The sequence below is a fragment of the Chinchilla lanigera genome, unplaced genomic scaffold (assembly GCF_000276665.1).
Source record: "Chinchilla lanigera isolate Chin_1 unplaced genomic scaffold, ChiLan1.0 scaffold00053, whole genome shotgun sequence".
NCBI lineage: Eukaryota > Metazoa > Chordata > Mammalia > Rodentia > Chinchillidae > Chinchilla > Chinchilla lanigera.
The window spans coordinates 15,088,614-15,101,766 of NW_004955454.1; the positions used below are offsets into that span (position 1 = coordinate 15,088,614).

Below are 13,153 nucleotides of genomic sequence, written 5' to 3' on the forward strand. Positions count from 1 at the left end.
TTATACAAGTCCATGATACTAGTTGACAATGTTTTCTCCTTTTCAAAATGATTTATTTTGCTAAAGAAGGTGATATTCTTCCATTGAAACTTACTGACTTAACTGTAGCTACCTAGTGGCGTTGTCTTTTAGAAATTACATGTTCCTGAGGCATTGTGGGTCCTTGTGTGTTGTTGGGATGATTAAATTCTGCCTGGTCACGGAAACCCCCACCAGCTCTCGTCTTTGAATATACTGACCTACGCCAAACTCTGCCCCTGTCTTTGAGCTATGAAGGTAGACCAACAGACTGCAGGTTTCAATCTGGCCAAGTTTTAAATTACCTAGTGCCCTTTTCTCCTGCGGTCAGCTGTGGACATTCCATTTTTTAAAAAGAAGCCAGTATGGGTAAATGGTTAAGGGCAAAGAGAGGGACCAGTCAGACATGGGTTCAAATCGTGACCATCCTAGGAATATCATAACCTTTCCGAGGCTCAACTTCTCTTCGGTATGAATAGTGACAATTTCGTAGGCTTCACAGACTGTTTCACATAGCGATGAATGAATGCTGTCTTCCATATCTTCCTCTACCCACATGATAGGTTAAAAAGGGTGAGGACCGTCGTGAAGGAGTCAGTGAATATGAATAGGTAGAAAAGTGTTTCTGTAACAAGTGCATGCTGTAGAATAAATGCTGCCGTACTTGCTATACACAGAGGAGGTGCGTTTTTGCTTAAATATGCATTTTGTGAGCCCCATTTTTCTTCCTGTTGTCATGAACTGGCTGTCTTAGCTACTTTCTCGTCCCTCAGAAAAAATACCCAGCGGTCCTGGTTACTTTTCTCTCATTGCTGGGACAAAATACCTGACACCCCAAATTAAGGAAGGAAAGGTTTATTTTGCTTACAGTTTGTGGAGGTTTCAGTCCATACTTGGCAGGTTACAAGGCAGAGTGGCACATGACAGAGGGCTACAGCTCATGGCGGCAGAACACAGCCAAAACAACAAGCACAAAAGGGAGGAATGGCCTCAAGCAGCCTCTTCCTCTTCCTTACATATGCAAACTATCCACCCCAGGGCAGGTGCAGCTCTCACACCCATAATCAATCAAACTCTAAAAGCCTGCCCCATGACTGCATGAGGCTTTGGGGGGACACACAGACACAAACCATAACACCAGCATTCACAACTTAGAGGAAAAGAGGTTTTGTAGGTGCATGGCTCCAGTCCATGGGCGGCTGCCTCCAAGAGAGAAGTGGAATGGCGGGGGGTGGGGTGGGGCGTGAACAAGGTGCTCAGTCACAGCCGGGAAACAGTGAAAGAGCAGGGGAGGGAGAGCTGCACCCCCAGCTCACACCCCCAGGGCCGCCTCCTCTGACTGGGCCCTACCTCTTGACGGCATGCTCAGCTGTGAATATATGAGTATATTCATTCCCTGGTAGGCAGAGCGCCCGGATTCAGTCACCTTCCAACACCCCACCTCTGAGTGCATGAGGCATCGGGGGACACTCTAGGTCCAAAACGTGACAGTGGCCTTTGGAGTCCAGTTTGGCATTGACCCGAGGGCTCCCTGTTAAAGGATCCTTCAGACACACTACACAGGGCTCACCCAACTGCTGCTCATTTCCACTTCCAACTCACCAGTGTCACCATTATCTCAAAGGCTTGCTAGGGGTTTTGAGCATAATTATTTGAATTCTTTTTCTCAAGTGTAGGAAGCAAGTACAGGCCCAGACAGCCAGGCAGACAAAGCCTGAGAGAATAGGTGAGGCAACACCAAAACCGGGTCTTTCTTCCCTCCTGCTTTTTGGCAGGTTTCTTGTTTAATTTCTGTCAGTGTTTAGATGGCAAATGTTTTCCAGCAACTGATACTGAGACAGGTTGTATTTTCAGTTCCAGTTTCTCATTTAGGCTGGAATTTCCGGGGGCAGATTTTAGCTTTGCTTGAGAGATTACATTCAGCCGCTCGGTGAGGGGCCTTTGGTTCCTTTTTAATATGGGTGCTTCTCATTAAAGTGGAAAAGGGAGGAAAAGCAGGGAGAAAAAGAAGGAAGGAAAGCAAGTTAGTTCACCGAGCTGGATGGCCTGCTGTTTGCCAGGTCCTCAGGAAGCCGCTGTAATTAGAAGGAACACAGGAACTCGTAAGGGACTTCCAGAGCCAGGTCACCCACAGCATCACACAGCTCTGGGTGATAGCTGCCAGGTGCGTATGCAGAGTCCACGGAGCACCTGCGGGGCAAGGCGGCCGGTGGCTTGGCTTGAGCCCCATCACGGGGGGCGGGATACCTTGCTGGAAATGACGTGGTCTGGGGCCAGGGCTTGACAGACTCTTCATAGGGTGTTCGAGAAAAGCAGAAAAGGGAATTACTTGGGGTCATTACTAGTAAGTAAGCCCCTTGCAAGGGGAATTAGTTGAGCTCTGCTTCGGCGTATACAACAGATTTCCCTGCAGAGCTGAATTCTACATAAAAGAAGCCTTCGTGTGCATTACCAAGAGCCCGGGCCCAAGAACCGTAATGTGAACCCCAGCATGGAGACAGGCAACCTTCCGGTGATTGTGTGGGTGCTGTGAAGCTCAAGGTCCCTGGGACAGAGGGGCCAGTGCTGCCTTTGGGGAAGTGTGAAGGGGGCTGCCGAGACTGTGCTCCTCCGGGCGGTGGGACGTGGCTGTCTATGGAATGTCCTTAATGAGTAGCAGATTCAAGTGAGTGCACTCCACTGAGCTGCTTCCAAGTACTTCGGTCTCCTCTAACATCTCTGTCCTCATATGAAGGGTAAAAAAAGTACAAGTAAGCAGGGCTCTAGAATTTGTATTCTTTCCCTGTCTTGCTCATAATAAGAGTGTGTGAGTGTGCGCACGCATGCGCACATGTGTGTGTGTGTGTGTGTGTGTGTGAGAGAGAGAGAGAGACAGAAAACAGTGAGTGGGGGCAGCAAAGTGTCGCGCTCTAAGGACCGTTCTGTGTGAGGAACCACATGCAGTCATGCGACAAATAACAAAATTTTTGTCAGTGCCCAGCTGCAGATAAAACCATGATCCCATCGGACTGCACTGTCTCACCTATAATCTCTGCACTCTGGGAGGCTGAAACAGTAGAATCCCAAATTCAAGCCCAGTCTGGGCAGTTTAGTGACTTAGCAAGACTCTATCTCAGAATAAAAGTAAAGAAGGGCCAGGGATGCAGCTCAGTGCGGATGTTCTTGGTTCAACGCACAGTACTTAAAAAGAAAATCTCATTGCCTAGCGGTGCCATCACTGCTTAGTCTGTGGTATACTGCTGTCTAAGTGTCACACGACTGTATAGAAGTCTGGAGACACAGTGACAGCGCTGCGTGTGGCTGTGTAGCACGGGTCCATCATTTCCCTCTGAAGTGCTGGCCACAGTCTGAGATCCAGCCCTGCTCCAGCCGCCTGCCAACCTGAGAGCTGGCTCTTCTTTACCTGGAGACAGCAGCACCTTCTCAGCTGCTGCAGGCCTGGAGAGGGTCACTCTTGGAGTTCCGACACTGCCTGCTGCACAGCTGTGTGGTCAGGAGACCTTCCCTTCCCTCCGTCTGGCCCCACGTGTGTCCCTAGCCCTCTGGATGTGGAAGTGCCCGTGTGCAGCCCATTGGTGGCCGGGGAAGGGGGTGCCTGATAGGTCACGCGTTTCCTTCCCGCGTGCACTGGAAAGAGCGCTCTGCAGGACTCACAAGTTTCATCCTGGACGTTTACTTATCAGTAAGATGGGGCTGCTGTTAACCCAGGAAGCATCGTGACGGTGACCCTATACGCGCCCCGTGCTCTCACTGGGTACGAGGTGCTGCTGGCCTGTGTGGGCCATTGCTCGCTCTCTTACTCAGTCATTCTGTCCGTCCTCCCAGGACAGCCACAGCCACAGCCCGGGCCAGTCCTGCATCCTCAGCCTCTGTCATGGGCATTGTCTCGCTGCAGTCACAGTGCTCTACACCTGCAGCGTGGCCGTCGGGTGCCTCCCTGGGCTCCCTGACCCCTTTGCTCAGGAACCACTTTTTCAAAAAAGAAGTAAACAGAATCACCAAAGGGAGCAAATGCCGTCTTCTGTTTCCACTGAAGGTGCAAAAAGAGGAACTAAAAGTACACACGGCATGCGCACTGGGCTGAGGGGCACAGAAACACCAGCGTGTCTCAGATCAGTGTGCTCCAACCCATAGAAACCTCACTGGCCTTGCCTTCTGACGTGATTATTCTCCCTGCAGACTGTCACAGGGCTGCTTTTTATTTCACATATCCAGTAGCTTCACACAGAGCAATCTGAGGCAGTTAGCCCAGGAAGAAAAGAGACATTCTGAGTGACTTCCTCAGCCTTAGCGGGTGGCTTCAAAAGTTGAGGTTGTCTGATGTCTGTACACCACTGGGCTGGCATGGTGCTACTGGCATGGCCCGTGATGAAGAAAAGTTTTCAGATTTTGGACCAAAAGTTGTAAAAGATCTACAGATTCTCAGGTAAGGGCTCCATCCCCAGAGCCATCATATAGAAGGGAATGTGCTCGAGTCCTGACCCTGTGTGGGTCAAGCACATTCTGCTGTGGTGTTCTGAGTGCCTTTGTCACTTCTCGCCTGCCTCGCTTGGCCTCCCTGTGACACCCGCTTCCTGGCTGGGCTCTTTGGAACAGCCGCACGAGCCTTGCTGGGTTGTATTGAGAACAACAGTCCACACACGAGATTGTTTGTAGGCAACATACTGAAACCAAGATTTCGTTCCAAGCTGTCTAGAGCTTTGAAGACTGCAATGACCAAAATCACAGGCAGATGACCTACTACCATGCTTCTTCCATTCAACTTGCTGATGAAGGCCCGTACTTCCTGTCTCAAGGGCTTACCGGGGTTCTCAGCTTGAGCTGCCCTTCAAGATAGCCTGGGAAGCCCCACTTCTGTAGATCCACATTTAATTAGCTAGGGTGGGGCCCACAGTAAACACTAAAAACTTTCCCTTTGTGATTTCAGCACGCAGACTTTTAAAATATTGGCCTAAGAGTTAATATTCAATTTAACTGCAAAATGCACAGTAGGAAAATTAAACCCACTTCAAACCATGGCACTAACGTATGACACACTGCTGGAAAAATAATTTCCCTTTGACCCCATCAAACTTCCAAAGTATGTGACAGTTACTGTCTTTTAATGACATACAGAGGTATTTGGAAGAAATGGTATTTCCTTGCTTAATTTTTGCCTGACCATTTGCATTTTGACCTCATTCCAGCCAAGAATATGTCACCATCCATATATTTTCCACCTTTTGAGTCAGGACAAAATTGGTTTTACCCTCTCTTCGCTCTGTTTAGCATACCCTACACCAGTGATGGCGAACCTTTCAAAGTCGCCAATGATACCAACAGCCCACCGCAGCATGCGTGCTATAGGTTTGCCACCACTGCTCTTGACCATGTATCTTGGTCCATTTCTGCTGCTTGTTATAAAACACAATAGACCTGGTAATTTATACAGAATAGAAATTTACTCCTCATAGTTCTGAAGGTTGGAAATCCAAGATCAAGGTGCCATTGTTTGGTCCAGTGAGGACCTTCGTGCTGTGTCCTCCCATGGCAGAAGGAAGGGAGGCAGACAGGGACAGATTCGGTGCAGGGTCTTTTTTATAAAAGCCTCAGTTCCATTCGTGAGGGGAGCCTCAGGCCCTGATCACCTCCTAACCAGTGTTGCATTGGAGATGAGTTTTCATGAATTTCAGGGTATACAGTACCTGCAGACCACGGTTTTGCACTGGGGAAAATCTCACTTCCAAAGGAGCAAAGCTTGGATCTTGTGGGTAGGGAAGCCTTAGATATCGTGAGTAGTCGGGATCCTCCCAAGCTCAAACTTGTCCGACACAGCCTTACTTCCTTATATGTAATTTTCCCTGTCAAGGATGGCAGCCGTGATTTAAATTTTACTTTATTTGTAGTGCTAAGGACTGAGCCCAGGGCCTTGTGCACAACAGGCAGGGTACCTTACTTCCAGACTATATCCACAGCCCCAGTCTAAATTTTAAATTTAAATCAAGTTAAAATTTTCTCTGTAGGGGAATAAGGAAGGAAAGAAGGAAGGAAGGAAGGAAGGGAGGGAGGGAGGAAGGAAGGAAGGAAAGAAGGAAAGAAAGAGAAAGAAAGGGAAAGAGAGAAAAGGGGAGAGAAGGGAGGGAGGAAGGAAGGAAAGAGAAGGAAGGAAGAAAGAAAAGAAAGAAAGAAAGAAAGAAAGAAAGAAAGAAAGAAAGAGAAAGAGAAAGAAAAAAGAAAGAAAGAGAGATAAGAAAAAGAAGTAAGGAGAGAAACACCGCTCCTGGCAGAGCAAACCCAAAGCGAGCAGATCCGAGCACAGCCTGGGCATCTGTGCTGCCCTTTCTGAAGGGTGAAGTTGGGGCTTATGAACAATGAATTCTGGGAAGAAAACTCAAAAGCCTTTTTTATTCCTTCTCAGTGAAGAAGATTCTGTCCATGAAAAGCTTGGGTGCCAGACGCATCTAGCTGTCGCCCTGGTTGTACTTGTCCGCTGTAAGCTCACTTAGGTGTGACATCCTGGACTGAAGACTCTGAGGTCGGACGCAGCTGGTGTAGGTCCTGGTGCCGTTTTTCGCTCTTGGCTTTTGGCAGATTCTTCCATTTATCTAAGCATTGTTTGCATTTGTACAGTAGAAACAAAAACTACCTGGGAGACTTGTGAAAGTGAAACATGAGTTAGTTATACAAGATGTAAAACAGGGCCTGGCATATAATAAGTACCCAAGTAGTGATAGAAGAAGTGGTGGTCATTAATAGCTGCCTACTCCTATCTACCTGCATCGCTATCGTAGTACAATACCCGTGGGCACAGGACAGCAAAAAAAAACAATGTGAATCAAACAGATCTTTTCTCCCCAAAGTAGACCAATCCGTAGACTCCTGGACAAGTCACCTTTCTGGGCTGTTGGAATGGCAGAAATTCGGGGTTTCCGGCCGGGTTCCTTCTCACAGCACTCCCAGGGACAATAGAGCTTTGTTCTGAGTATTTTTGTGACATCTTTCCACCATGCTGAATATGAAGAGGCCATAACAGGAAGAAGGTAACCCATAAAAGAAGAGTTAATGTCAGATTTCATTAGCCAAAGTTGGCTCTGATTTCTTCCTGGTGTTACGAAATTGAGCCAGATTTGCTTTAGCCAAAGGAAATATACCACCCCCCTTAAGATTTATTTTAAAAAGCCAAGAAACAATACATATAGCCAAGGGAGAGAAAAAGAATAAACTAATTTTATATAACGGGAGAGTTATATTTATTATCTTAAAACCAAGCACATCTGAAACCTTTTATTTTGCTACCCATACCTACTTGTTCAACTTGGCTAATGTTTCAGACCTTGTCTTGGTAAATCACCATTATTATTTGGAAGCTTAGTTCCTTAAGTCATTGTAGCATGGCAAAGAAAACCAAAATAAACAGGATTTCTTCCAAGTCTGTTATGTCATAGAAGGATTTTTAAAAATCCACTCAGAAATATGTAAGTGCAGAGTTGGAGCAGGGGCAGTAAAAGCCTCACTAACAGTGTCCTGGAATGTCCTGAGGATGAGCTGACCCTTTTGCTGGTCACCCAGCGTGTCAACAGGAGTGACTTCTCGGGGCTGTCTGAGGCCCTGTCTGTCCCCGCACTTCCGCCGGGTGGAGCGTCCAGCGCCAGCTGCTGGTTGCCGCTGTCAACTGCAATTTCAAGCCTAACTGGGCTCTCAGCCAGTTCCAGCTCCTTGAGATCTGGGGACAGTTTATATGTAATTACTGGAGTGTTAAACAGATTAAGCGTCTAAAGACTAAGAATAAAAAAGGCAGAACTACCAAGGAGTCCAGAAAGGAGGATGAGGCCGCGTCACCCACTCCTGCCCGGCGGCTTCCACTCGTGTTGCCTTGGGGGCCAGCCCCAGTCCATTTCAGCCGGGCGTCTCCCTGTCTCCGAAATGCCGCGTGTCCGGCCCGTCTTTCTGCAAGTGTGCACCCTCATTCTGTCACCCGTGCTCGGCCTGCTCATCACCTTCCACTTCTCCCGGCTTTGCTGGCTCTTTCTCGTAAGCTTGCTGGAGTAGAGGGACACGCACACACGCGGAAACAGAGGCGCCAGTCCAAGCTCCAGCTGCGCTAAAATCAGTCGCTGTGCGCTATCACCGATGTCAGTAATGCCCACTGCAGCGAGCTGCCCGTGAACTTCCCGCTGCCCCCCCCCCCCCCCCCCCCCCCCCCCCCCCCCCCCCGTGACTCTCGGCCCAGGCCCCCCCCCCCCCCCCCCGTGCCGCGCCCTACGCTCTGGGCCACAGTCTTTGGCCGGGGCTGTGCCCTCCCCTGGGCTTCCCTACTGCCCGCCTTCCGCGGACTTCCTGTAGAGGCTGCTCCAAGTGTTCGCCAGGGTTGGACGAGGGTGGTGCGTGTGCGGGTGCCCCCGGCTGTGGGAGCTGGGGAAGAGGCAGGGCGCAGCCTCTGCGTCCGGTCGGCGCGGACCTGGCCCTGCACGTGCTGTCTGCTGTTGCTGTGCCCAGCGTCTGTCCACTAGTGAGACTCCGCCACAGACCGGCTGCGGTGTCACCGTGCCCTGCCCTGCGCTGACTGCGCAAGCCTGCACCTGCCCCGGGATTCGCACTGCCGCAGGGGCCTAGGCTGGCGCAGAGGTCAGGAGCAGGGAGCCCTGGGACACTCGGGAGCAGAGGGAGTGCTGGCGGTGTTTCGTAGAAGAGTGGCTTCTGAACCAAGACCCACAGAACGACCGATGAGGTCGGGGAGCAGGGAGCGAACGGCAGAGGAGGGAGTGTGGAAGCAGGAGACCAGGAAGGCGCACGGTGAGGAGGCGGCGGGAGGAGCGGGCCAGGCCCTGCGGGGCTTTGGCAGCAGTTAAAGGAGCTTGACCGCAGGCCTGGGTTCCCGTCCGAAGCGGGTAGCGGGATGATGAGACTTGGAGGGGGCTGCACGGCACGCTGGCCCTTCTAGGCGAGACTTGTGGTCACAAAAGGGCACCTGCCAGAGTCCTGCAGCAGTGTGTTAACAACTTTTTATCAAAGTTCCAGACCGTTATTTAAATACGTGTTGCCAAGGCTGAAGCTGCCAGCAGACACAGTGCGACTCTAAAGGTGTAAGTTGTCCTTTGCCCTGAGTGTGTGTATCATCGGGTTAGCAAGGCCACAGTAGGTGAATTCAACAGCATGCAAATAATGGCAAAACTGTGATCAGAGGCCGCACATGAGTTTGTACAAATTGGCCCTCTAAGGGTGAGTGGAGAGAGCCGAGGGAAGGCTCGCTGGGCAGAAGGTCAGGGAGGAGCTGGCCGGAGGGGAAGGAGAAACGGACCTGACGGAAAGGAGCTGGTTCTGTGCTGAGCAGCAGGGCTGGAGTCAGGGCTTGACGGGTAGGATAGCGAGGGAGGCTGCTGAGGACAGGCAGGGGAGTCGGGCCTTCCGTAAGACCTGACCAAAAAATTGCCCCATCTCCAAATGCGTTCCACTGTTCTTTCTGCTTTCCAAAGCGGTTCTGGAAGCCCTTTCCCTTTGTGCTGTTCGTGCTGTCTCGTCCTGAGTTGACTCACAGCGTGTAACTTTCACGGTCGGAAGACCGAGACGTTGCGCAGCGCCAGCTCTGGTGAGTGGGGGGGGGCACGCAGCAGAGTGCGTTCGTGAGCCTGCTTTTCTGGTGGATGCCTCGGCACAGTGCTCCCCGAAGTCCCCTCCCAGCTCACAGAGACGCTCCCAGAGGAGGACGTCAGGAACTGCCTCGGAAGGCGGCAGGAGGACAGCATAAGTCTATTCCGCGTGAGGGGGAGTATTGGAGGAGGATTAACGGCCGTGCGTCTCTTACTGTAATAAGTTTTAACTTAAACATTCACTTCTCCTGTGAAATACTTCTAATTACAGTGATCTTTTCTGATTAATACAAATAGCTAAATGGCTTTTTCTTCCTTTCTTTCTTTCTCTACTTTTTCTTTCCTCTCCCTCATGTCCTTCCTTATCTTTTCACATAATTTGGTGAGGTCTTCCTTAAAAGCCTGGCTTTGGAGCCATGTCACACTTTCTGTTAGCCGTGAATAGTAGTTTCTTCTCATCTGCATTTCTGTCCTGTTTACATCTCTGGATCTTTCCTGCTCTCATGCTCCATGGTGACTCTTCCTGGTCATCCTGGAGGGACCAAGTATGAAAATCCCGGAAGCTGGTTCCCTGGGCTGGGGATTGATCTGGCAGGGAGGGTGCTGTTGACTAAGTCATCTTGCTCTTGACATCTGGTTAACGTACTCATATTAGCGTGTTGCTTTTCGAGCTTTATTGTTGTAGTTTAGGCTGCTGTGATAGAGTATCCTAACTGGGTGGCTTCATCGGGGATTGTATCCTCATAGTTTTAGGGGCTTAAGGAGGGCAAGATAAGGTATGGGCAGATTCAGTGCCCGGTTAGGAACCATTTAGATTAATAGAAACAATCTTCTCAGCCAGGTGTGGTGGCACACACCTGTAATCCCAGCACTTGGGAGGCTGAGGCAGGCAGATCAAGGGTTCAAGGCCAGCCTGACTATATGGTAAGACCCTGCCTCAAAGAAAGAAAGGAAAGAAGGAAAGAAGGAAGGAAGGAAGGAAAAGAAGGAAAGAAATAAGATAGAAAGAAAGAAAGAGAAGGAAGGAAGAAAGGAAGGAAGAGAAGAGGAAAAGGAAAGCACCTTATTTGCCATGTCCTTGCCTGGTGGAAGGAGCGGGCAGTTCTCTGGGCTCCCTTGTGAGGGCATGAACCTGTTCATGAGGCTCGAGCCATCGTCACCTAATCGTCTTTTAACAGCTTCACGCCCTAATACCATCACACTGGGGATCGGGAGTTGAACATATGAACTGGGGGAACAGAAGCATTCAGACCATAGCATGTGTTTTTCTCATCTGAAAAACGGAGATAAGGATGTCTGTATATCAACATGAAAACGTAGTAGGGCTTTAAAAAGATTTGCCGCACCTTAGTAAATGTGTAGACATTTTGCTATTTAAAAAGAAAAAAATAATAAAAAGAGAATGGCCATGACTGGACTTCTGCCTGGGGTAGGGCAGTTTATTTCAGAAAGGCCTACTCCACACCGGAGATTTTGATTTACCCCATTCTAAAACCTTAACGATCAGAATCAGGTGAAGAGCTGCAGATTTCCGGAATGCGCGATTTCTGGTTTGTTAGGCTGGCTGGGGGGCTTGGGTTCTGGTTCCCCCACGGCACACTGTGTGCGCACGGCGGGGCCTGTTTCCGTTTCAGATCGCAGAGGGCATGGCCTACATCGAGCGGAAGAACTACATCCACCGCGACCTGCGGGCGGCGAACGTGCTGGTCTCCGAGGCGCTCATGTGCAAGATCGCAGACTTCGGCCTCGCGCGCGTGATCGAGGACAACGAGTACACGGCGCGGGAAGGTGCGCGCTCGCCCGGGCGCTTCGCCGCTGTTACCGGCGCACTTCTTTCACTCTTCTCTCTTTCTGTGAAAGCACTTCCAGTTCTTTTCAGTACTGGGTCTGAGCTCAGGGCTTCATACTGGGGGGTATCTTTTTATTTTTTGAGACAGGATCTCGCTAAGTTGCCCAGGCCGACCTCAAATTTGTGATCCTCCTGCCTCAGCCCCTCAGATAACGGCTATTACAAGCACGTGCCCCTGCACCCCGTGAAGCCATCATTTAAAAAAAGTATTTAGTACAAATTCAAAATGTACCACAAGTGTCTGTTGATGGTTCTATTGTAATTTTTAAAAAGCACTTTCTTGATACAGTCCAGATGATTCTTTTATAGCTTCATAAATACTATTACTTTTATATCAGTTAAGCAAAGAGAAACAAAAATAGGTTTGACAAGATCAAAATTCTTTATTTATATTACAGAGTGAGAGCTTTTCACTGAAATAATGAAATGTACGCACTTTCCCTAACTGTAGAGAAAGCATTTGTGTCTTACGTTCTTCATGGTACACTGTGGATGCTGTCCCACACAGAGAAGTAAATATTACCAAAATGCATTCCTTTATTTGCCCATATTCCACATCGTACGTGTGAACAGAAAGGGTGCATAGCACTGGGTGCAGTGGTCCGCACCTGTGACCCCGGCTCCCTGGGAGACTGAGGAGGGAGGGTCGTGAGTGTGAGCTCAGCACAGGCAGCTTAGTGAAGTAAGGAGACCCTGTCTCCAAGTGAAAAGCTCAGTAAGGTCAGGGAGCGCAGCTCAGTGTGAGGCCCTCCGGGACAGCGTGCGCAGGGCGGCAGGCGTGTGCTCCCGGTCAGACGGTGCCGTGCCCTGGCCTACCTCAGCCCCTCCGTGCCAGTGCCCGCCTTTCACTGGTGTTTGCACTGTGCCACACACATGGCTCGCCCACTCGACCCCACCACAGCCTGGAGAGGTCCGCGCGTTTCCCGTTCGGCAGGTGGAAGCACGAGAAAGGCCCAGAGAAACTTGCCGGGATCACAGCAAGCAGGCAACGGCAGAGCTGAGATCAATCCCTGGCCCTGAGGACCCGAGGCCCCAGCCCAGCCCTGCCCACCCCACGTGCCCCGGGTCGTGGGGATGGGACGGGTGCAGGAGGGTGTGACAGCTCCCAGCACACCACAGCTGTCCCGCCAGGCCCTCTGTGCTATTCGTCCTCCAGCTGGTCAGACACAACAATCCTCAGGCAGCAGCATAATAAAAGCAGTCTTTTCAGTGCTTGGTAAAAACCCTAAGCCTTGTCAGGGCGCTGTCGTAACACTCTGTACTGAGCCCCTGCTTGCCTTGACGGGCGCTCACGTTGCCCCAGGTCAGCAGGTCCGTCCCTCGTCCCTCAAGCTGGCTGCCAACTCCTGGGAACATCGTTTCACCATTGTCACATTCAGCGCAGAGCATCCTCCTCAGGCTTACAGCTTTGATATGTTTTGTCCTAGCAAATGAGAAAGTGGGAAATGATCATTTGGAGTAGCATCTGAAATTCCTGTCGGTACAGATTGGAGATATATATCCACAAAAGCATACACATTAGAAAAATATTTCTATTCCACCTGAGGGTGCAGCTCGGTAGTAAGTGTATGCTTAACCTGTGTGAGGCTGTAGGTTCAATCCCTAACACGAATCAGTGAGAAATAAAAGACATTTGTATCCCATGTAAACATAAAATGGGTTCATTAGAGAAACACTGGACATGTTTTTCTTTTGGTGTGGGGGTCTCACTATGTTGCCC

The 13,153-nt window shown here is 50.1% G+C and overlaps 1 protein-coding gene across 3 annotated transcripts in view; it reads left to right on the forward strand.

Annotated features, from left to right (window-relative positions):
* Positions 1-13,153, forward strand: part of Lyn (LYN proto-oncogene, Src family tyrosine kinase) — an 85,176-nt gene that overhangs the window by 62,647 nt on the left and 9,376 nt on the right. For all 3 annotated transcript variants that reach the window (XM_013520168.1, XM_005396077.2, XM_005396078.1), the window contains one exon: positions 11,219-11,372. In XM_013520168.1, the coding sequence (XP_013375622.1) occupies positions 11,219-11,372 (154 nt within the window). The remainder of the gene's footprint in view (positions 1-11,218; positions 11,373-13,153) is intronic.